General features: G+C 31.0%; 2 protein-coding genes across 3 annotated transcripts; both read right to left on the reverse strand.

Annotated features, from left to right (window-relative positions):
* Positions 1-7,290: 7,290 nt before the first annotated feature.
* ari-2 (E3 ubiquitin-protein ligase ari-2) lies at positions 7,291-15,643 on the reverse strand. 2 transcript variants are annotated; one of them, XM_088270843.1, is made up of 8 exons: positions 15,199-15,640; positions 13,269-13,518; positions 11,569-11,744; positions 10,812-10,994; positions 10,173-10,358; positions 9,948-10,082; positions 9,032-9,184; positions 7,291-8,532 (listed from the first exon to the last, which is right to left on the reverse strand). In XM_088270843.1, the coding sequence occupies exons 1-8, from the start codon at positions 15,421-15,423 to the stop codon at positions 8,392-8,394; spliced, it is 1,449 nt and encodes a 482-aa protein (XP_088126969.1). In that variant the 5' UTR covers positions 15,424-15,640; the 3' UTR covers positions 7,291-8,391. The 2 variants fall into 2 exon arrangements, with proteins under 2 accessions (XP_088126969.1, XP_088126970.1); XM_088270844.1 differs by having other exon boundaries at positions 7,666-8,532; positions 9,948-10,064; positions 15,199-15,643.
* Positions 15,644-15,945: 302 nt separating this feature from the next.
* On the reverse strand, positions 15,946-22,666 carry nAChRbeta1 (nicotinic acetylcholine receptor beta1). Its single transcript, XM_088270796.1, has 9 exons — positions 22,597-22,666; positions 21,163-21,302; positions 20,820-20,974; positions 20,555-20,645; positions 20,118-20,465; positions 19,831-20,024; positions 19,582-19,746; positions 19,019-19,238; positions 15,946-18,252 (listed from the first exon to the last, which is right to left on the reverse strand). The coding sequence occupies exons 1-9, from the start codon at positions 22,652-22,654 to the stop codon at positions 18,088-18,090; spliced, it is 1,536 nt and encodes a 511-aa protein (XP_088126922.1). The 5' UTR covers positions 22,655-22,666; the 3' UTR covers positions 15,946-18,087.

Below are 22,666 nucleotides of genomic sequence, written 5' to 3' on the forward strand. Positions count from 1 at the left end.
TAACATTTTTTAATGATTCATTTTAAATTTCTTCTTAATTATGCAGTCCCCAAGTGTAGTAACATGATGTAATAGGTATTTGAGAGAGGCACTCATAAAGCTCTACAGACAAGCATTTAGTGATGATATTGAAATTATTTTTTGGGTTTAACACTCTACCTTAAGGCCTAGATCTCAAGCGTTCATATCAATACTCGCTCGGTGCTGGACATCTCACGCTCAATTTTTTTTAGAATGTATATTGGATTTTTGATCAAAGAGATGGGTACATCTCAAAACTCAATGAGTGGTTATATACGAATACAACGGAACATGTCATAATAAGTGATTTCCTTAACGAGTGACATTTCACATGAGTTACAGAGAAAGGGCTAGTCCCCTTTTCACGACATTCACTTGTGAGGACCCTCACTTACGCTTGGAAAAAACTTTGTCCAGAGCATGTTGTCGAATGTGATTTTAAAACAGTACCTGTGGAGTGTCAATATCATGGGACTCAATGTGGATAACAACCACATTGAAGAGCTTGTAAAAGAGCACAGCCAGGAACTGGCTACCGAAGAGCTTATGGAGTTGGTTGTGTTTCACAGCAAGAAATTGTGGAGGAGAGAATGTTAACGGAGGAGGAGGAAGTAGCAGAGCAACGATCTTATAGCACAAAAAGAGAAATGCTGAAAGCATGAGAAACTGTTTCGTTCATTAAGAAGCATCACTCTAATAAGGAGGTGGTTATTCGTGCTACAAATTTATTCAATGATAATGCTGGGATAGATACATTTTCACCAAATTTTGAAGCGTTGGGAAAAACGAAATACTTTCGAGGGTTTTCTAGTTAAAAAGAATTTATGTATTAATTTTAAATCAAACACGGATTTTTTGAGTCTACTAAGTTGTATTTTATTAACAAAAACACATAAAAAATTGTATTGTGACAATTGTTTCGCCTTGTTAGGGCATTATCAAACGAATGTTCGTGCATTCGTTTGATAATGCCCTAACAAGGCGAAACAATTGTCACAATATATAATATTTTATGTGTTTCTGTTAATAAAATACAACTTAGTAGACTCAATAAATCTGTGTTTGATTTAAATTAATACATAAATTAAAATGGAGTTCTACAAATTAAACGCCAAATCAATAAATAAATAAAAAGAATTTATTCAATCCTCACAAATTTATATTATGATTTCCATTCTTTTTTCAAATCTAAGTTGTATTTCCAATTCTTACACTCCTAAACAATTTAGAAGTAATTTTATTTGAATAAACGTTAATAAAAAAATATATAAAAATGAGTATTCTTTCAGCATGGAACGCATTATCGTATTTTACATCGATTTCTATGGGAAAAAATGTTTTGCTGAACGAGCAAGATGCTGGAACGAATTATACACGTTATAAGAGGTTCCACTGTATTACTAAGATTTTTGTAAAAAAAAAATGTAAAAGTAAAATAGCTAATCACAAAGTTAACGCTTTAAATATGAAGAATATCTTTTTTATTTCATAGTCATACAGGAGAAAGTAACCAAGTGCATTTTTTACAAAAACGTAATCATTGACTATTTGATATCTTACTAGCTTAGTATTGCCCTGAAAAAAATCCCAAAGGATTTTAAACTTGGAAGTATGTATAATATATTGACTTAAAAATGACTAACTGCATTGATGTTTATTTTCTTGCCAAGCAAAAGTGACTTAAATGGCCCTTCTGAACATTTTAGGTTTTATTAGTTGGTCACTTTCTCCTCTACGACTACAATTTGTTCAAATTTCTGAAGTAAATATTAGTTACATTGAGTGTTGAAAAATAAAACAATGTTTAATTTTTTTAATACGTTTATTTGCATATTTTAAATAATATAAAGTATATACAATTTGCAAAATTTCACCTACAATTTCATTGGTTGGCTAAAAATTTTGTGCATATTTTGGGTGTTGCAAAAATAGATAAGTTACAAAAGGGAATGTAATTAATTTTGCAATGCGTTTCAAAATTTATTACATTTAAAAATACAAATATTGTAGAAACTTACGTGGACAGTGAAATTTATTTAAGTTGATAGAAGAAAAAACTTTTTAAGAATTTAATATTTCTCTTTGTAAATTGTATTTTTTTGTGAAATATGATTTAATTAAATTGAGGATACAACAAACATTTTTATTATTACATATTATGCAAGTTATGGCTGTACGTATTGTTTTACAACCGACATACAAAGCTACAGTGCAAATTTTATGGATTCCCAAAGAGTGAGGATTGATTTTAAGGGTAATAAAAAAATGAAATTGTGTCCAACATTTATCTTTTAAGTTACGTAGTGCTACTTTCCTGTAACTGTATAATAACCTGCAGAACTACAGTCTACCTAATAAGCTACTATAGCCTAAAGCCATGGTGGAAATTTCTAAAATATGTATTTTTGTCTCCATGCATGATTTAAGGTTTTTGCTCGTATATCTTGGGTATTTAATATTATTTTTTATTGAAAATCACAAATACCTTTCATCTTTGAATTTGTGATCATATTTATAAAAATGTTTTCACATTTTTACCGCCACATCACAAAAATTAGCAAAATTTCTATTAAGAGTGGCTAATGCGTCAATGCGATAGATGAGTTATTTGTCATATGCGATATTTACTTATGAAAAATAAGCAATTATAATAAACAAAAAAAACGTTTGTAGTAAGTGAGCTCGAATACAGAAATTCTAGACTAGAGTCTGTGACACAACCACAGGACCACAACTTGATCAACAATATAATTGAGTAACATTCTAGAATTAAATAAAAAATATCTACAATTACTTGAAAACAACACCGCATACAGGTGCTGTGTGCTTGAATCAAGGACACAGAGAGAATGCCAAATTAACACAAACCATCAGATGAATTATATTGGACACGGGGTATGCCCACTCAGATAAGCAAAATGTGAGCATAATTTTTGGCCAACCATATCAGTAAATTTATATCAGTCTAATAACCTATTGAAATTTCAACATCTATGTAATACATTTATACCATATTTTTTTCTAAAAATACAAACACTTAAAGTTACCATACTTCATCTGACAATATTATATTCATAGATATTAATATAAGAATATCAGACGTGCTTGAATTATTCAATTTTAATGGTTAATCGAGAAATATTAGTAAATAATGTAATTTAAAAAATTTAAGTACGCTAAACATTTCATCAAAATAATCCTTTAAACTTGAAAAAATAATTAACAAAAGATAAAGTTTTTTAAAATAAGCACATACTAAATAAATACATACTACCTAAATATTTTTGCTAAAGCTATCCTCAGCATGAAGTGTGTGTATTGCAAGAGAAAATTATCTTTGAATTGAAATGAAAATAAAATAACAGCATATCCTCCATTACTGGCAAATTAACCTTTACAAAAAAAACATTTCAAAGGTTTTTTTTTATATATCTTGAGTTGCATGAAAGATATTTTATGCTTGAATTCAAATCGTAGGTTTATTATTGCCTATCTTATGATAGACTTATAAATTGGAAACTTAAAAGGCTTTTAAGATACTTTTACCAGACCTATCGCTGTATATGTATGTGTATTTACAATGTTGTTTTCCAGACATCTCGGTTATATATAATAAAAAAAAAAGATAAAATAAAAAATGTAAGTACATTATCTACAATATAACACGGGATGAAAATATAAAACCAAAATTAAATTTCGGGGGCCATTTCACTACACACAAACATTCACTTTACCATAAATGTAGTTTTACTTGACACAATTATATTTCATTACAATAACATTTTGAATTACTTTCCTAAAAGATAAAAAAAATCAAAATCTTTCTTGCATAGTTAGATATAAATTTTCTGCTGCCATTTCTTCGTAAAACAATATTTTACTGTTATAAATAAAGTAATATTTTTAGGTTTGACCACTTGCAAACAATTACATGAATTAAGCGCAAATTATAATTATATTGCACTTATATAAAGTCAAAGTTTTATAACAAAAATAAATATGAATTATTTCAGCTTAATATATAGGCATTGAAAGACAAAATAATAATATATATTTTTTTAAAAAAGAATTATTTATCGATTATCAACAATTTTTGGAAAAGTTTACGCTGGATTATTGATGTTATGTCATCGTGTCAGCTTGAAGTTTCAATAATATTAAAAGTCTTATGACAAATAAAATCCCTTAAAAAAATACATCGTAGGTACCAGCTCACATGCCACATATTAAACTACACAACAATTACATCCCAGAATTTAAAAAAAAACACATGGAATTATTAGTTAAATAAACTGATAAATAATTTTTCAAAATAACTTTTTACATACCAAGAAATGGACAACATATGATGCATCCATAGATATGTATATATGTATATATGTATGTATATATATATATATATATATATATATATATATATATATATATATATATATATATATTTACATATACATATACATATATATACATATATATATATATATATATATATATATATATATATATATATATATATATATATATATATATATTATATATATATATATGTATATATAATATGCAAAGATGTTATGTATTTCTCTTTGTACACATGACCATTGCGATATTTGATATTGCTATCTCAAAATTTGATTAGCAATTTGTAACAGGAAAAGATAACATACTATAAATGAGCTTAGGTCGCTTCAAAGTGTATGATTTTGCTAATGATAAATTGCCAGGATTGGGTCGATATTTGAGATAAGCTACAAATAGCAAAGCATTTCATGTAGATCAATAAGTACTGCTTTGTGTATCATCCAGAATCATAAAACCTCGTTTATACGTAATCAAAAATGTACACACATAACATGAATACACAATGCAGTACGAATCCAGATAATAAAATTGTTTTAATTCTTGAGTATGCTCATTCCATACTGAATGCAGAGGGGGTATCTAACTTGAAGTCATTTAATATATAATTGCATTTAATATTTTATGCAGGCCTCATTAATTACAGCCTCAGGTAAAAACCTTCAATGGGTAAAAACTCTGATATAAACCATTATACCGACACACTCAAAAAGTTAATATTTTATGCATTTATTACTTTTAACATAAAACACACAATATGCATTATATTAAACATGTTGTAATAAAAATAAATAATAAAACAGGTAGGTATATAATATTTGTACATACATTTTATTTGTTTACTAAGAATTTACTTATTTTTTGACATCTCATCAAAGATGAAGAAGAATATGGAAGTCTGGGCATTTACGGGGCTGACGACCGTCATAGGCTGGTTTAAGTGATCACTTTACACACGTGTAACATTCACCAATTGTACCCATTATTGACAACCACACTACTCAAATTCTTGGAAGTTCTATATATATGAACCAATTTAGAAACCTTGTTCTTGAATCACTAATTACTTGCCCCGTAAATGCCCAGACTTCCATATTCTTCTTCATCTTTGATGAGATGTCAAAAAATAATATGAAAATAACTCCTGTAATTGGAGATAATCCAGATTTTGTAAACAAGTATTTGCACACATTCAAAATGTTGTAAGAATTTACTTCACACATAACTATTTGCAAATTCAAAACTTCTTTACATCTTTAGATACATCCATAATACGGTATTTTGGGAATTTTCTTTCTTTCAAAATGGTATCATAATATTTAACTTTTCCGTGGTATTTTTTTTAATTACTATGTCTGTGTTTTTATATTTTGACTAATTTCGAAAAAAAAATTGTTTGTCTTTTACATCTTATCCTCATTCTGTATTTTTAACATTTTAAAGAAAATTTTCTTCTAATTTGTTGCTTTTTATATTTTAATCACAATTAAAATATTTGAATTAAAAAAAAATAGCACCTTGCATCATCAAAACATAAATACTTTTGTTACTTTTTCAACAAAAATAAATACAAACTACTTTCGAAATATTACTGCATATATATGGAATATGGGTTCAAAAAATTATATTTTCTGTTCCTTTTTGAAAATTTTGGTTCCTACAATTTCAAATTAATCAGCTTTTATTATATGTACACATATTTACAAACTTATAAAAAATTATATTTAAGTAATGGTAAATAATTAATAATTATGTAGTCTGTATCTAATGAACATTAATTTATATGCAAAGGAGGATTTGATTATTACAAGATGTTATTTTTTTTATTATTTGGATCAAACATCTTGATTCCCCCGATCTAGATCTAGAAACACAATGCTAATAAACTTGAACTAACCATGAACAACAGAAGAACTTATCTTCGATTCGAGAAAACCAAACTTATCATAATGTTTATGCTAAATAGACAAAAACACAATATCAACTGCTAGACGACACAAACACGCCACAAGACCCAAATAATATTACAATACACAACCAAACACTATTTTAGAGACATGTTGGGTTTCGTTTTACATGACAGATCTGGAAACTCAAGCAAGTTACACACCAACAAACTGTTTGGCCAATTTAAGCTGTACATAGTCAAACGGAAGGGAATAATTAAGTTCATATCAATCCGCTATGTTTGAAATGTAGATACAGTTTCAATCAGGTTGGTTGTTTGGTAAGTGCATAGCTTGCTAAGTGCACTATTTTTCTTATGTCTTTAACCGCCCCACACATACGAACGTACGTGATACGCGCGGTTTTTCTTCACCATTCCGCGGTAACTCGTACGACCTACGTTATATGTGATATTTGTTCGAAAAATATTTAATGCGTACCGGATATACTGACAAATTTTTGTCAGGTTTCATACCTGACAATATTTTGTGACAACAAACGTAGTGATTTTGTTGCTTTTTTATAAAAAATACGCCTGAAAATAACCCGAAGGTGGGGTGGTTAGTGACATATTTATTATAACCAATAGACAACATATTAATACAATGTAATATTGTAAAAATATTATAACCAAACTGTGTTTATTGGTATGAACTAAACACACATAGTATAATAGGTATTTATAACGCTAAGGGATATTATAAAATAATAGTGACATGCGGTTGTTGACATGAATTCCCTTTAAATAATATTGCATGGATTTATCAAAAAAATAACAGTTGATTACTTACAAGTCGTATGCTAATGAATTTTCTTTTGTTAACTAGTCACTTTCATGCATTAACTTTGAAATTGATTTTATTATGGAAATATATAATCATCATGACAATGTACATATTGTGAATCAGCATTTTTCAGTTTTGTTCAACAATGTGATAAATAAATCCATTCATTTTTTCAATTAGATTTTTTATATTTTAGATTTAGATATATCGCTCACTCCTTTCAAGAACGTCATAAATCAAAAAACTTGATTTTTCAGGAGAACGTTTCAAAAGTTTAAAAATATAATACAATGTATTAAAAATAAATATCAAGCCACTTATTGAACTTTTTACTGTGCAACAGATCTTTTTAGGTAAAACCTGAAGGTTTTTCTCCATTTGAAAAATATTTAATTTATTTAAAAAAAATAATTAAACAATGCCTTTTCTTCAAAATGCAAAAACAACATATTCTGCTCTGTGGCGGGTAAATATTAAGTTAAAAATATGCCTCTTTTGCTGGGATATAGTACCTTTTCTGGGCATTCCGATAACATGCATAATTGAAAATTGTAGATTTTTGATTTATGACGTTCTTGAAAGGAGTGAGCGATATGTATAATCAATATGAAGGCAGATGTAAAAATGAAGTATTTGCAGATTTACAAAATTATTAAGGATTCTTTAAATTTAATTATGTAAGATCCTTAAAGTGTATGTAATTGCACATTGCAAAAATCCACAATACATATTTTTGGTAAACCTTAAATATATTTTTTTATACATGTGTGTAAATATACAGGAACACTAGGTTGTTATTTATTAATTGAATAAATGATCATAGGAGCAAGATAAACAAGTCTCTACATAAGAAAGGTGGAAAAACAAAACAAATCAGGCCTATTTCAGAAATGGGTAGAAAGGAGCTAAATAATAAAAGATTACATTTACTATGTTATAAGAAGTCAAAATAATAATTTTTAATCACAAAGCATTAGCAGCATTACTTAAAGCGTTCTGTGTATGGAATGTTAGTTAATTAAGTGTTTTTTAGAATAAAATGACGTGTTAATTAATTAGTTTGCAATGTAATATGAATTGGGAGAGTATTAAATCTATTCCATGCGTTGAGAGATCAATAAAATACATACAATCAACCCGTAAACACATTACGCAAATATGCAAACATTTATTAAATTAATATTCTATAAGACTTCCATTATTATGCTCGAAACACTCTGGGTTAGGTTCAGTAATTTTATACAATATTTACAAAAGATTGAATAACACAGGTAACACCCGTTTACCATTCCAAGAAATCTTTGAGCAGTGTCGTTCTTCTTTTTTCCGCAATGTCCATTTGGTTTTGCAAATCTCCTTTGTCGGTTGTTTCAGCACGCTCGATCTTCCAAGATAAATTTTCTATTTCAGCTTCCAATTGTGCCTGTAAAGTAAATTACCAATTTGTAATATTTTCCATAATACAAACTACATAATAGCATCGTAAAAATGAATGGACATTTCATCAATCACACTAAACAATAAAACATTAAATAATTATAAATTTGATCCAGGATATAGTGGCCAGTGTATGTTATGAGCAAAACGTTCAGAAAGATATTATGAAACATGCATAATAATACCATTTAAACATTCAATACCAATTTACAATTTTCGGTATACAATTTTTTTTTTCTTCTCACTCAGAAGTTACAATTAAACTAATTAGTATACTAATTAGGGTCGTATACTAATCACAATTAACCGAAAACCCAATTCCGATCTATACAATATTTTTTGGCGTCTCGCGCTGTACCAAAAGTAAGAAAATAGAACGCTGAAGCGTCTCCCGCTCTCTACTGACAGTATTTAAAAGATGCTTTTAACTATTTCTCACAATGTGTTAAGATTTATAATGCATATAATGAGTTCATGTTTAAAACCTGCTGATATTCAAAGAGATCCTTGCGTGGGCCAGGATCCATGAAGTAGGCATACGGGTAAGTGTATTGCAGGGTGTAACGGCAGCGGGCAAGCAGAGAGGCTCCATCAAACAGCGGCTGCCAATCAATCCAAGTTCCTGATCCGCTTAGTACCTATCACAAAATAAAAATAAGTAGGTACATACTATCTATGAAAACTAGATAAATACAAGATGATTAAATCGAACCAATATAAAATGTATTACACTGATATCAATTGTTATAGTTAAAAGTAAAATCAAATGTAATATAGTTTCAAAACTGCCTACAAGTCAAGAAAATCCTAAAATCCCATTTCAAGAATGTCTTATATTAACACACTTTGGACAGGAAAGGTATTTCTACCCGTTCGGTCGATTGATGCTTAAGGACGGGAAGGATATTTTTACCATCTGCGCTGGCCTCATTTTAAAGTCAGAATTATCCGATGTTCTTCTATGAACATTATGTACCAATCTTTTTGCTATGGTTTTAACTACATATATGTACATAATTATCAAATCCCGTCGCTAGCGGTACGCGTAAAAAATACCCATCCGAAATAAGAAAATGCAATATTAGACACAAAATTTGGGCGCATTGATGCGTGAATCGAATGTCATTGAGTGATTGTCAAATCACTTTAAAAAATTTCATTAATTGATTCGGCAGTCACTTTGTGGTAAAACCTATCAATTTTTACTTAGTAAACACCACTATTTCTTAAAATCTACTGTGACACGAGTTTCGATGCATTCCACATCATTTACAGTGTTAGAAAATGATGCGGAATGCATCAAAATATGTGTCACAGTAGATTTAAAGAAAAAGTGGTATTTACTAAGTAAATTTTTTAATTAAAAATGGATTTTAAACATAAAAATAAAATAAAACAAACCTTTTGATTAATTCGGCATCTGAGCTGCTGAAGCGTCTGCTGTTCCAGCCGTAGAGACTTGGCGTGATTCTCCCACCTTTCATAATAATGTAAATATTTCTTCAAAGCCTCCCGAGCCTGTAAATTGTTCACATTCTATACAAGTTATGAGAAGAAATTATACATATTTGATTGAGACGCAAATTCCGAGTTCCGGAGGCGTTAAAAAAACGGGAAGAAAGATACCTGGGCGTGGTGCGAGTCGTGAGCGATGTTGGGATTTTCCCGATACCGGGAACACTCGTAATACTCTGAGCCGTGATTTCTCCACTCTCCCAAGCACATCCAGCAGAAGTCGTGACGACAAGCGTAACACTGCATGTGATTACATCCTCCGTTTTTCTCTATGCAAATCTGACAAGCTGGGCAGTCCTAAAAATCAAATAATTAATTAGAAAACACAGTATCTACAAAAAATCATAGATTTACTATTTAGGTACTTAAGGTCTTGATTTCTTTGTCCAAAATACATCAATAGTCATTGATTGTGATATATTTTCTCTTTTTTCATTAAAAAATATGTGTATGGAAGAAAAGTCTGTTAGAGAGGGTTTGAATATCTCTTCTTCCATATAAATGATAGATGAACCATCTATCGTTTACATGAAAGAAGAGATTGATAAAATGATCAGATGTGATAAAAAATGGAGTGCACATTAGTCAAGGGTGAATCATTCTAATATTGAAGCGCGTCTAGATAAGCGCTTAAGATTGTCTGTCAATAAACCAATTGTTAATTGTAATTGCCTTTGTTCACATTCATCCTGCCAAATGGCACTTCTAGTACATTACAAAGAACAACAGGGAGCATAATATTTTCCTTACCTTTGTATGAGCGCTGATGTAGTTGGCAGTTTCAGAGTCATCTGCACACTTGGTCAGCCAGCGCTTGATGAGTGAACAGTCGGCAGGAGCGTGAGGGGGCGCACCACACTTGAAGCACCACTGCACCCTACACCCCCCGCACGTGACTCGCCCTCCACGCAACCCCTTCCCCTGCACTACTACCTGAGAAATATATATATTGATTTTAAAAAAATTGGCCACCAGTACAGAATAAATTAATAAGACCTGTTGACAATTTTTTTGTAATTCTGAGAGTGTCAATATTAACCACCCTACCTTTGAGTTATTATCCAAAAAGTAGGTGAAAAATCATCAGGTTTTTTTTCATAAGATTTCTCTACAGCATAAGATGTCGCCGGATTTTTTTTTTTATGTCATCCTATTGGATATTTTTACAAATATATTTTGTATTGAAAGTAATATATCAATCAACATAATCTCGACATATTCCGCAAACATGCCAAAAATAGGTAGCCAGTGATGTTGACTTCGAAATTAATTCGACTTCGAAATTCGGCTAAACGTGCCGTATGACGTATTGGTATGTGTAGGGTGAGTAGGAACAATTTGACATATCACAAACGTTTCTGTGGGGTCGGTTATACTTTTTTGTACCTGAACATACGGGATACGGTTTGTTGCATTCAGGCGATAACATAGTGGGCGTATTATGTACGTTCATATGGGTAGGGTGGTTAAACAGGTAATGAATTACTTGAAAATGTGTTTTTAATACCTGACAGTTTGGACCGGGACAGTAACGGAGCTGAGGATGGCTTTTAACATAATCCTGGAAGCAGAATTGCTGATAGCGGTCCCTCAACGAGGGTTTGTGGACCAGAGCTAGCACAAAGTCTTCCGGGGCACAAACATCACAGTTGGAAGCCATACATCTTATACCAGTTGAAACTCCTGCAAATGATACCAATCACCTTTAGAGTTAAAGACAATGTAACTAAAAATTAACTAACGATTAATATTTAAAAACTTTCTTTTAGTTTATTTGAATAAAAGGATTTTAAATAACGTTTCAAATGTATTTTATAAGTCTATTTTTAAGATTCTAATGATGTTAAAAATAGAATAGTCTTCTAATTCATTATAATATGGGACAACAGAGAGCTTGCTTAGCATTCCCCACCAACCCACCTATCTGGCGTCTAGAATCATTACTTATCATTATTCTATTACAATTTTTACTCAAAAGCTAACAGTAGTCAAAAGTGCATATTGTAACATTAGTACTTTAGTACATTTGTATAAAGTAGGAAAAATATGTAAACACACATTTTCTACAAAAATTATGTATGAAGCATCTGACCCCTATCTGCACCCAATGGTGCATAGGGATGAATCCATCTAATCATTAGATTATCATTACAACATCTACAGCTGCATCCTGCACAGTTTCTGTGTTTTTAGATAAGTATTGAAAATTTAAAGGGCTTCATTTTATTTAAGGTACAATTTGGCATATATTTTAATTTTGTACATCTCAGGCATTTTTTCGTATGACCGATGAGTATTCCTCTTTATATGTAGAATGCCGACGTGTCGCATCTCTGAAGCGTGGTGCCCCACCTCTGAGGCTTTATATCTGCTTTATTTAACACTGATCTAATGGATGCGGTGTCAACTTGATTGTTGACTATATGAAAGCAAGATGATCAAGAGGAGAATATATTTGACAGGATACAGATGACGTAAGTCAAGAAGCCCAGGGTGAAGGACACTATTGCTATATGTGAAGGATGAACACTATTAATTGCGAGGATAATAAGAATAGCAGCAATGGCTAGGGTAATCTTACAAGCTTATGCAAGTTGGACAAACTTCCGCTAATGTGTACGAGTCCTCAAGGTTGAACACTATTAATCGAGAGGATAATGAGAATAGCAGCAATGACTAGTGTACTTATACAAGCTTATGCAAGTTGGACAAACTTCCGCTAATGTGTATAAGTCCTCAAGGTTGAACATTATTGATTGAGAGGATAATGAGAATAGCAGCAATGACTAATGTACTTATACAAGATTATGCAAGTTGGACAAACTTCCGGTAATGTGTAGGAGTCCTCAAGATTGAACACTATTAATCGAGAGGATAATGAGAAAAGCAGCAATGACTAGTGTACTTATACAAGCTTATGCAAGTTGGACAAACTTCCGCTAATGTGTATGAGTCCTCAAGGTTGAACACTATTAATCGAGAGGATAATGAGAATAGCAGCAATGACTAGTGTACTTATACAAGCTTATGCAAGTTGGACAAACTTCCGCTAATGTGTAGGAGTCCTCAAGATTGAACACTATTAATCGAGAGGATAATGAGAAAAGCAGCAATGACTAGTGTACTTATGCAAGATTATGCAAGTTGGACAAACTTCTGCTAATATGTACAAGTCCCTCAGAGTAATAAAACAGTGTACACATTTACCTTGCGTAATTTGAACTTCAAAGTGCATGGCCCAGCAGTCGTTGCAGAAGGAGTGTCCGCAGGCGAGGGCAGAGCGGCTGGCGGGGGTCGGGGTGGTGGCGCACACTGCGCACGCGCCCCCCGTCCCACCCGCTCCCGCCGCGCCCCCGGCAGCCGACTTCACGCGGCACATCACCAGGACCTCGGAGGCGTTCTCCTTGTACTTCTGGATCAGCTCTTGAGCGTTCCAGTGGTACGAATGGAGCATCACCTACCATGAGACATGTTATCCATAAACCAATAGAATGCCTCCAACCAAGAAAACAATAAACAGTAACTATTTTTTTTATATGGGTGTTGCATTTATTATTTACTTGCTTATTATGTACAAGGTTTTTTTTAAATTTATTTGGCAGTCACCCAGTGAAAGGATGTTTCTGCCCGTGTCAAGTATTATTTTTATTTACAAACAAAATAATAATAGAAAATAATAACACTTAATACAAAATTTTATAGTTTAAATGCGTTTAGCTTTATCATTTTAGAAATTATGACCGCAATTCTAGAATCAATTCTATTAGGTTCAGAAAGAAGGGTATGTACAAGGTTTATTGATCATTAAGTGGATTTTTGTTTCTTCTAAATTTAAAAAAATGTTTTATTTTAATCTGTTGGGAAAAGGAGGGATAATCTAGTGTGGGCTAATCAGGAACTTCTCAGCATTTGCTCATTGCTGGGGGGAAACCACGTAAAACTCCTCAGGAGAAGCAGGACTGGTGACTGTCATTAACAGACCTTCCGTTCCACTAGAAGAGGGTTCGGCTTTTGTGCCCTAGCCTGGTTTATGGTACCAATGTCCTTCACTATTTTTATCATGTATGATATTAAAAAAAAAACAATAACCATTTCAGGGCGCATAAATTCTGGATTGAAAAACTTTTGTCTATCAGATGATACTATATTTGTAAATGCGTGCTGTTTGGTATGGTTACCAGGATTTAATTACATTAAAAATGTATTCTCGAGGATATATTTATTTTTGTTTGCTTCCTAGTAATTCATTTTAATCAGTTATTAAACATGAATCAAAATGGAATGTGTTTTACTCCATTTTGTTTGCTGAGCAATTAATATTTGTACACAATGAGATACTAAGGATGTAACTACCTAATATTATTATGAATAGGGTTAAGGGTCAATATTTGAGAAAATCAGTTTTTAACTGGGTTTCCAAACAGCTGAAAATTTATCTGGATTTATAATTAATTTGTATAATTATTTTTAAAGTGCTAAAAATCTAGCATCTCAGTTGTTCCACAAAATATTGATAATGTTTTTATTTTCATACTATGAATGATAATAATATGTTGATTTTTCACAAAATAAGAAACCATCAGCAAATGACATTTATTTCAGATCCTTTCTGAAAAATGTCAATAAAAAAACACACCATTTTTTTTATATACAAAATGGAGACTATAAAAAAGTTTATTATATTCTGCTATTATCAATTTGAATTAAAAATTTCATTTTACATTCGGAGAGACAGGGATTGCACCTCCGCATGATGAGCTGTACATCCTCTATCCGTAACCAATTATCTTCCATTATAAATTAGATGTCTCTATTCCTAAATTAATTATCACTTTTGCTACAACATTTGTTACAATTTCCAATAACGCATAATGAAATTCAATTAATCCTAAATAAATGTTCAGCTGCGCTAATCATCGAAATTATATTAAATATCGAAATTATATTAAATATACAATATCTCGATAATAAACTAAAATGACCTTTAAATTTTTCTAATCGTTCTAGAAGTAAACAGTCCACAATAGGCAATCGTAAAGTTATAATAAACTTGATTAATCCTTGCATAAGTGTTCCAAGAGTATTTGATTGCATGAAATTAACATTTTATATTATTAAAAAAATAGAATATCCTTACCTTAGCGAGAGAAGGCGTGACATGTACGCTGTTGCTTAATAGTTCAATATATTCATTAAGCATTTTCTCAACTTCTTCTACAGTTAAACAAGTATATGGAAAATATTCGGGATCGGATCTACTAGGGTCTATAGTTTCTACGTCGCAATCATCCTGTCCGACATTATAATAGTCGTATTCATCGCACTCGTTATCTGAATACTCCATGTCAGAGTCGCCAGACATTGTTGTGAATTTTCGGAGATAATAAACACCAGCTCAATAATTTAGCTAAGAAATGGAGTGGTATGTTAATAAATCACTTTATTTAGGACATACTTGAAGGTTACTTCAAAATTTGCTTAAATACTAGACTAAATTAAGGAAATACGAGAAGTTATTATTTACGTTACAAGAGCAGCAAAACATACGTATTTCGACAACTTAGACCAATATAACCACAGACAAGTTAAATTAGTAGACGATATATATATGGAAACCATAGACAGCGTACACTTTATTTTTATGACTAAAATAAATAAGGTAGGTACTGTCGAATGGGTTATTGCCCACTCAGGTAACTTTGATTTTATACAAGGCTATACATATTGTATTTATATTATGTGGCATACAATATATTTGATCGTCAAGATAACCAAATAGATATTCTACTGGTTAAATATTTTTTTAAATATTTGGGTCGATTTTCAAAACAAACGCATGTTTATAATGGGAGAGTAATAATAATAATTTACTTTTATGGTTTTCATAAAAATTTATTTACTAATAAACATCGCACCTACTAGAGTACGTGTATAATAAATAATTCATTAGTATGAATACATTTCCCTAATTATGTTATTATAATAAGATAAGTGAGTACTATAGGAAAGACTATTTAAAATAACACAAATAATATTTATGGCTAGGTAATGGGTTTAAACTTATTTATATACCATTTATGGAAGTAATATACATAGTTTGCAAATTATGTTCAGTATCTGTGATGTAAAGAAACAAATAAACAAAGGAATTATTTTTACAACAAAAAAACTCTTAAACACTATAGAAGAGAAATATTAATATTTTAGAAAATTCAAATGATAGGTTTATTAAATTGTTTAAATACACACAAAGATGTTGAGCATATCAAAATTAATATATAGACTAAATACATACAATGTAATAATATATTTGACACTTCAAAATAATTAAAAATCATTTAACATTGTAAGAGTCAAAATAAAATATTCAGATGTTTAAAAACGTATTAAAATTTTTTGTTTTTTGTTGTTGCTCCAATGTAACAATTGTTAGAATTAATATAATACTTATAATTTATAAAATACAAATGAGCAAATTTGTCTAAAGTCAATTTCGTTAATCTTTTAAATGGAAGAAATTTAATAAAATACCAATGATTGCATTGATCAATAAATGGACGTTATTTAAAAAACATATTAAAATATTTTTCATAGTGGCTTTTAAACGCATGTCCATTAAATAAGCGTGTTATTCCTAATGTACAGTAACAACAATAAATTTTCTACTGACTCTAAACATTTATATACACAACCTAATTGAACGGAAATAAATTCTTTAAAGACGAAATATACCTACACAATAATATGGTATAATACTACAAATTTCAGTACTGATATTCATAATGCTTAAAACAAAATATTAATAAATGTAAAATGTCACTGAAGAACAATTTTATATTTTTGAAAATTTGGCAAAAATCAATTGATTTTTTATGAAAGTCCCAATATTTGGCATCAACAAAGTTTGGCTTTCTTGAGCATCTTCACAAATAATTTCTTATCAAGCTATATAAAATAAAACTATTAAAATACTCGAGATATGCATATTTCTACAGATGCATATTTTAATTCGTTGAGACTATTTTTAAGTTTATTAAATAAAGAATAAATATGGCAATGTTTACAAGATTTATGGCATAGTTATGGATTTAAAAAAAAAACATATGTACAAATAAAATAGATAGGCATAATTAAATGAAGTGGGATTTTAACGGTGGATTATATATTTAAATTAAATATGATTATTATCGTACTACGGGTAAAAAAGCTTCAAGTCAAAATCATATGTTTTAAACATTTAAAACATTGTATTTGATTAATAATAATGTAATTATTGTTACAATAACAATAATTAGTTGGATATATCCAATTCCGAGTGTTCCTCTCTCTAGGTGTATAAAATTTTAGTTAATGTCATTACATACTCTTTTGGTTTTTCACCAGTAATAGAACGTTTTATTTATTTTCTATTTTATACCAATGAAAACAAATTTTATACATAATATGTACTTATATTGGAAGATACGAGCATTTTATGCGACATTTTATGTACTCAAATGATAAAATATTATGGTGCTGCAATGGTTATTATTGTATATATATTCGGATATAAAAATATTATATAGATAACATTCAGCAAAAACTGTATTGACATTTACAAAATAATGTTAGATTTTTTTTATGAAAAGCTATGTGCACCACCGTAGAAAAAATATCTAAACAATTAATTATTTTAGGTGCATCATATTTAATTTACTAGGTATTGGAGTATTAATTTTTCAAATAAAACCATATCATGATTTTATTATTAATATCTCAAGATACAAGTAGATGAAGAAAAACTAGAAACCAGATCTCCATATTCTTCTTTATATATGTTGAGAAATGGAGAAAAGTGAAGCAAACCAAGAATACGTGATAAAAAATTTGGACATACTCAAAATATTGTGAAATCTATACTGATTTACTTATGTAAATATTTTTCTCTTGAAAATTCAACAGACATATTTATTATAGCGTAACATTTAGTTATTGTGCTGTATACGTTAAGTACGATAATTTAACTGACTAGTATAATATTATTTATTTATTTTCCCCTGTATATTTCGATGATTCTGTCTTGATCGACGTATTCGAAGATGTGTGGAGCATCCATCAATATTCCGACGGTGCCCGCAGTTGTGACGATAAAGAAGATGTATAACTGAAGTCTGTCGATTACCATGGCCACATATTTCCAATCTTCTCTTGTCTACGAAAAGAAAAAGAAAAATATTCATGGCTTGAAAAATAATTAAACTAAACAAATGTCTTATTGGGAAATTTAAAATACAGGAATCTATGCAATATAAAAAACTGCCTACTCAAGGACTATCTTATTTATCAGCAAATACAATTGAAATTTTATTTGATAATGTAATATTTTGCTCATGAAACATTTAAAAAAAAAAAATTTTAGTGAGTACATAAGTTGTTAACGTTGAGATTTTCTTTTTTTTTTGCGAGTGTTTTTGCCTAGAATTTTCAATCATGAATTACATGAAATTATAGTAACTTTAAACATAAAGAATAAATCCACTCACAAGTAGGCATAGGCTATGAAACTTATAAAGTTGAAGCCTGAGTAGGGACATGATAAACGGTGTTGCATAAGCCGTAGCTAGATTTCAGAGTCACTTGGACGTTAGGTAATTCAAAAAATTGAGATTTTTTTAATGATTGTTTAAAAAACTGCATCCAAATTGATGGCCATATTAGTTAAAATTAGTGTCATTGTGTTTTGTTGATTGGGATTAAACCAGGATATATCCACAAAGGGACTTTATTTATTTGACTAAATAGATAGACCGAAAGAGACCGGTAGTAGTCCCTGATCGTCTAAATTTCGTATATTCGAGTAAACATCCCAAATTAAGTCAAACAGCCGTGGTTCAAATTCCAAGAATAGACGTCAAACAATACTGTGGTTGTGGTTCTACTACTAATATGTTTGAAGGAAAAGTAAGTTGATTAGCTACCTGAATGTAGAGGTCCTCGTTTCTGAGATGCTCGGCGATGAACTCCACAGCTTCTGTGGCCTTGGCCGCCTCGGGGGACAGTAACAGCGAGTCGGAGCTCTCGGACTCCCGACGGCACCCCTCGGCTCCGAGAGCACCAGCCAAGTCCGAAGAGTTGACCTTGCGATTAACCTTGCAATTTGGATGATGCATATCTGACAACTCCATGACTTCCATTTTGCTGTAAACATTGTAAAAATTAACAAACCGCTGGCCAATTTACCATAATATTTATTTTACATAGTTCTGTATCGTCAGGACATTAAATGTCTAAATTAAGGGCAACGTGTTGCTTTTGCATGAAATAGATTTTTTTGAACGTTTGGACGGCTCAGTAATCATCAGACAGAATTAGAATGCGTATGCTAAGAATTGAATTATTAATCAATAAATCATCCATCTCCCTAGTCTTTTTCTTCTTATAATTTTGTTTCTAAATGAGCAAAAAGTACTTTAAACAAGATATCATCTCAATGAATATCTCGTATGGAATCTCAAATTAGTATCTCAATATTATTTGTTACCTAATATGTTTCGGCATTTCAGTTGGGGAACCGTATGAAGGATGCGGTGGCATTCCCATTCCCGGCATCTCCATCATCCAACGCAGACGTGTCTTACGAGGTCTCTTCATGAAGAGAATGGCAGGAAGATAGTGAAGGAATACACTTCGGATCCAGAGAGGCATCCTAAAAATAGTAACGGTGTAGTCAAACCTCGCTATGACGGTAAAGGTAGCATAAAAATAACTGGTAGGTTAAAAAGATACCTACCTGTGAGTCCTGGGACCCCTGAAGTTCCAGTTGATGATGATGACAGTGACGAGAATACTGACAGTATTCATGATGAAGGTGAAGAGGAGATACTTGGCAATAAGTGGAAGCACGAGGGAAGTGGGCGGAAGAATTTTCGATACAAGTAAAAGGAACACAACAAGTGAGAGCAAAATGCTAATACCCAATGTCACCTAAAATAATTGAACAGAATTAAAACCACATGAAAAATAGCAATGCCATTTGTAATAAAGAATATGGTTAATTTGTATGTCGTAAGTGCTTACCTTTTCTCCAGCTTCGGCTGGCAAATAGAAGACTAAGACGCAGAGGAATGAAATAAGAACGGTGGGAAGAATTAAATTGACAGTATAAAAGAGAGTCTTCCTCCTGATAATGATGTAAAACGTAATATCGGTTTCTGTGGGATGATTTCCTTCGTAAATATTCAGGTAGGCTGGAACCTCAATGATATCCCATGTTCCAGATTTCCAATAGTCAGATAAGTCGACGAAGTTTTTATTATTGTACAGAGCGAGAGATACTTGGTCTCCATTGAAGGTCCAGGAACCAAACTTCATAATGCACGTCTGCTGGTCGAATGGAAAGTATGTGACGTCTATAGTACAAGAACTCTGCAATCAAAATACTCATTATGTAGGAAAAAAGTTAATCAAATTGTTGCATTAAAAAATACATGTATACCATATATGTTTACAATTACCTGATAAATAGCAGGAGGCACCCAAAGTACTTCTCCCGTCGGGTATATCAAAACGTTAGACTTATATCGTACTTCATAATTTCCGTCAGCACTAGAAACAAAAGAAAAGATAAATGTACAAAGCTTTGGGATCTGGAAATGTGTCTATTCACCCTAAGCATGAGCTTATAATATTCATAATACTAATAATATCTTTCGGTAGAGTGGAAATATTGTACATGGATTTGTAAGTTTTCAGTTTGTTACTATTATATGTTCTACTTACTTATTGAAAAGCACAATATCGGGTTTCCAGACCTTATCAGGGGGAAGTCTCAACACACCGATACCCCCATAGTCAGTTTCATCCCACTGTAGCTGATAGTCGCTCCATACCAGACGAAGCCAAACGTTGGACTTCATAATCTGATTTTTTTCGTTCTAAAAGAAGAGCGCAATATAAGAATGACATTAAAAAGAACCAAATAAGAAACGGAAAATAAATTATTGATATTTTATATTTATTTCAATCGTTTATATTAAGAATATTACTATGATCACTTTGAATTCATATAATTATAAAAGAAAAAATAATAAATCGATTATTGACGCTCTACATATTTTCTTACCACGTTGATAAGTTGAACGAAAGCAAGTCCAAATCTGACGTCAACTTTTTGTGTCATATTTTGAACAGGACGAATAAGTTTATTATATCCTCTAAAAAGATCTCGCACCAAACGTTCTTCATCTTCAGACCCTCTCCCACCTAAAATAAAAATATCAAAGAATTAGTCATTATATAAATTACAGCAGTAGATTGTTAGGCAAACATGGAATAAAAAAACATGATTTTACGTATTCCGGGTCTGCAGATGTCTTACCATTTGTATCGGTATTTATATTTCATATTTTACATGACATATTTTCAGTACCATTGCGACCTGAGGATGATCCCTCTAATGTTAGTCGGAACCCTGACAATAAGTATATATATGTAGAAATACTAACGCCGTTACAATAAATTATTAACAATTTAACTCTATCAACATCTGAACAGCCGTGAAAACTAAGAAGTTAAAATCCCAAATAATATTTTAAAAATACTGGCTGGTAATTTCAGCAGATCTTATATGTACAAAAATGTAAATTTTATGAACTTTTTTCATTTATTTGATAGCGAATTAATAATATATTAAGTTTGAACGAATTGAGCCTTATTTGTATTTGAATAATTACATTAAACACCACCATTTAACCGGTGTATCTTCTGTATTTAATTTAAATTTAATGTTTTTAGTTTTGTTATGGAACTCTACCAATTAATTTAGACATAACAGGAATAAATGTTAAGAAAAAATACATATTTACATACTCCGACGGTTTTGTTAAAAAAATTCAAAATTTTAGAAAGAGTTCGTTGTTTTATATACCATATGTTCAAAAATTAATAATAAAACCTAATAGTAGTATCCAAATAAAACGCTAAGTTAATCTTCAAGTTAAGCCTCCAAAAAATTTTCTATCCATGTTTAGTGCACATTGTGGCCACTCAATTCGAATAGATGTGTCCTGAAAAGTGGGAGTGGCCTACTGAGAATAGTTCATTTGGTTACATGGAAATTTTATCATCCATTTTAGTCTAAGAAGGAGTATGACATTTTAAGCGAGACAAAGACAAAGAAATTAAGTAAATATTGGCATTTACAGCGTATGTCGTGCAGATAATTGACACAATAAGTTTAAATTGTCAAAATTAGAAAATGAAAGGTTATTATTTATTGTATTTCCAAGGATCGTTTTTCATTTTACTCGAACGCCGGATCGAAACGTGAAAACCGGTCACAAAAATATTTTGAAACTGGAAAATGCATATATTTCTAATGAATGTGACAAGATTTTGATGATAAAACGGTTACACTGTTCGCTGTGAATCTACACGAATGTATAATCATACGAGAGGAAAATATTTACAATTAAAGAGTACACACAAGGTTGCGATCTTCTTTATTGCGTTAAGAAGATGGAAATTGTTTAGTTATAGAAATATGATGGTGTCCTACCGTGGAGTAGGAGTAGGTGAAGGATGAGCGCGGGAAGCGAGCGCAGAGCTCTCGCCATGGTGGTCGGGCG

The sequence above is a fragment of the Brachycentrus maculatus genome, unplaced genomic scaffold (assembly GCF_059751285.1).
Source record: "Brachycentrus maculatus isolate JH-2025_06_01 unplaced genomic scaffold, ASM5975128v1 h1tg000396l, whole genome shotgun sequence".
Taxonomy (NCBI): Eukaryota; Metazoa; Arthropoda; class Insecta; order Trichoptera; family Brachycentridae; genus Brachycentrus; species Brachycentrus maculatus.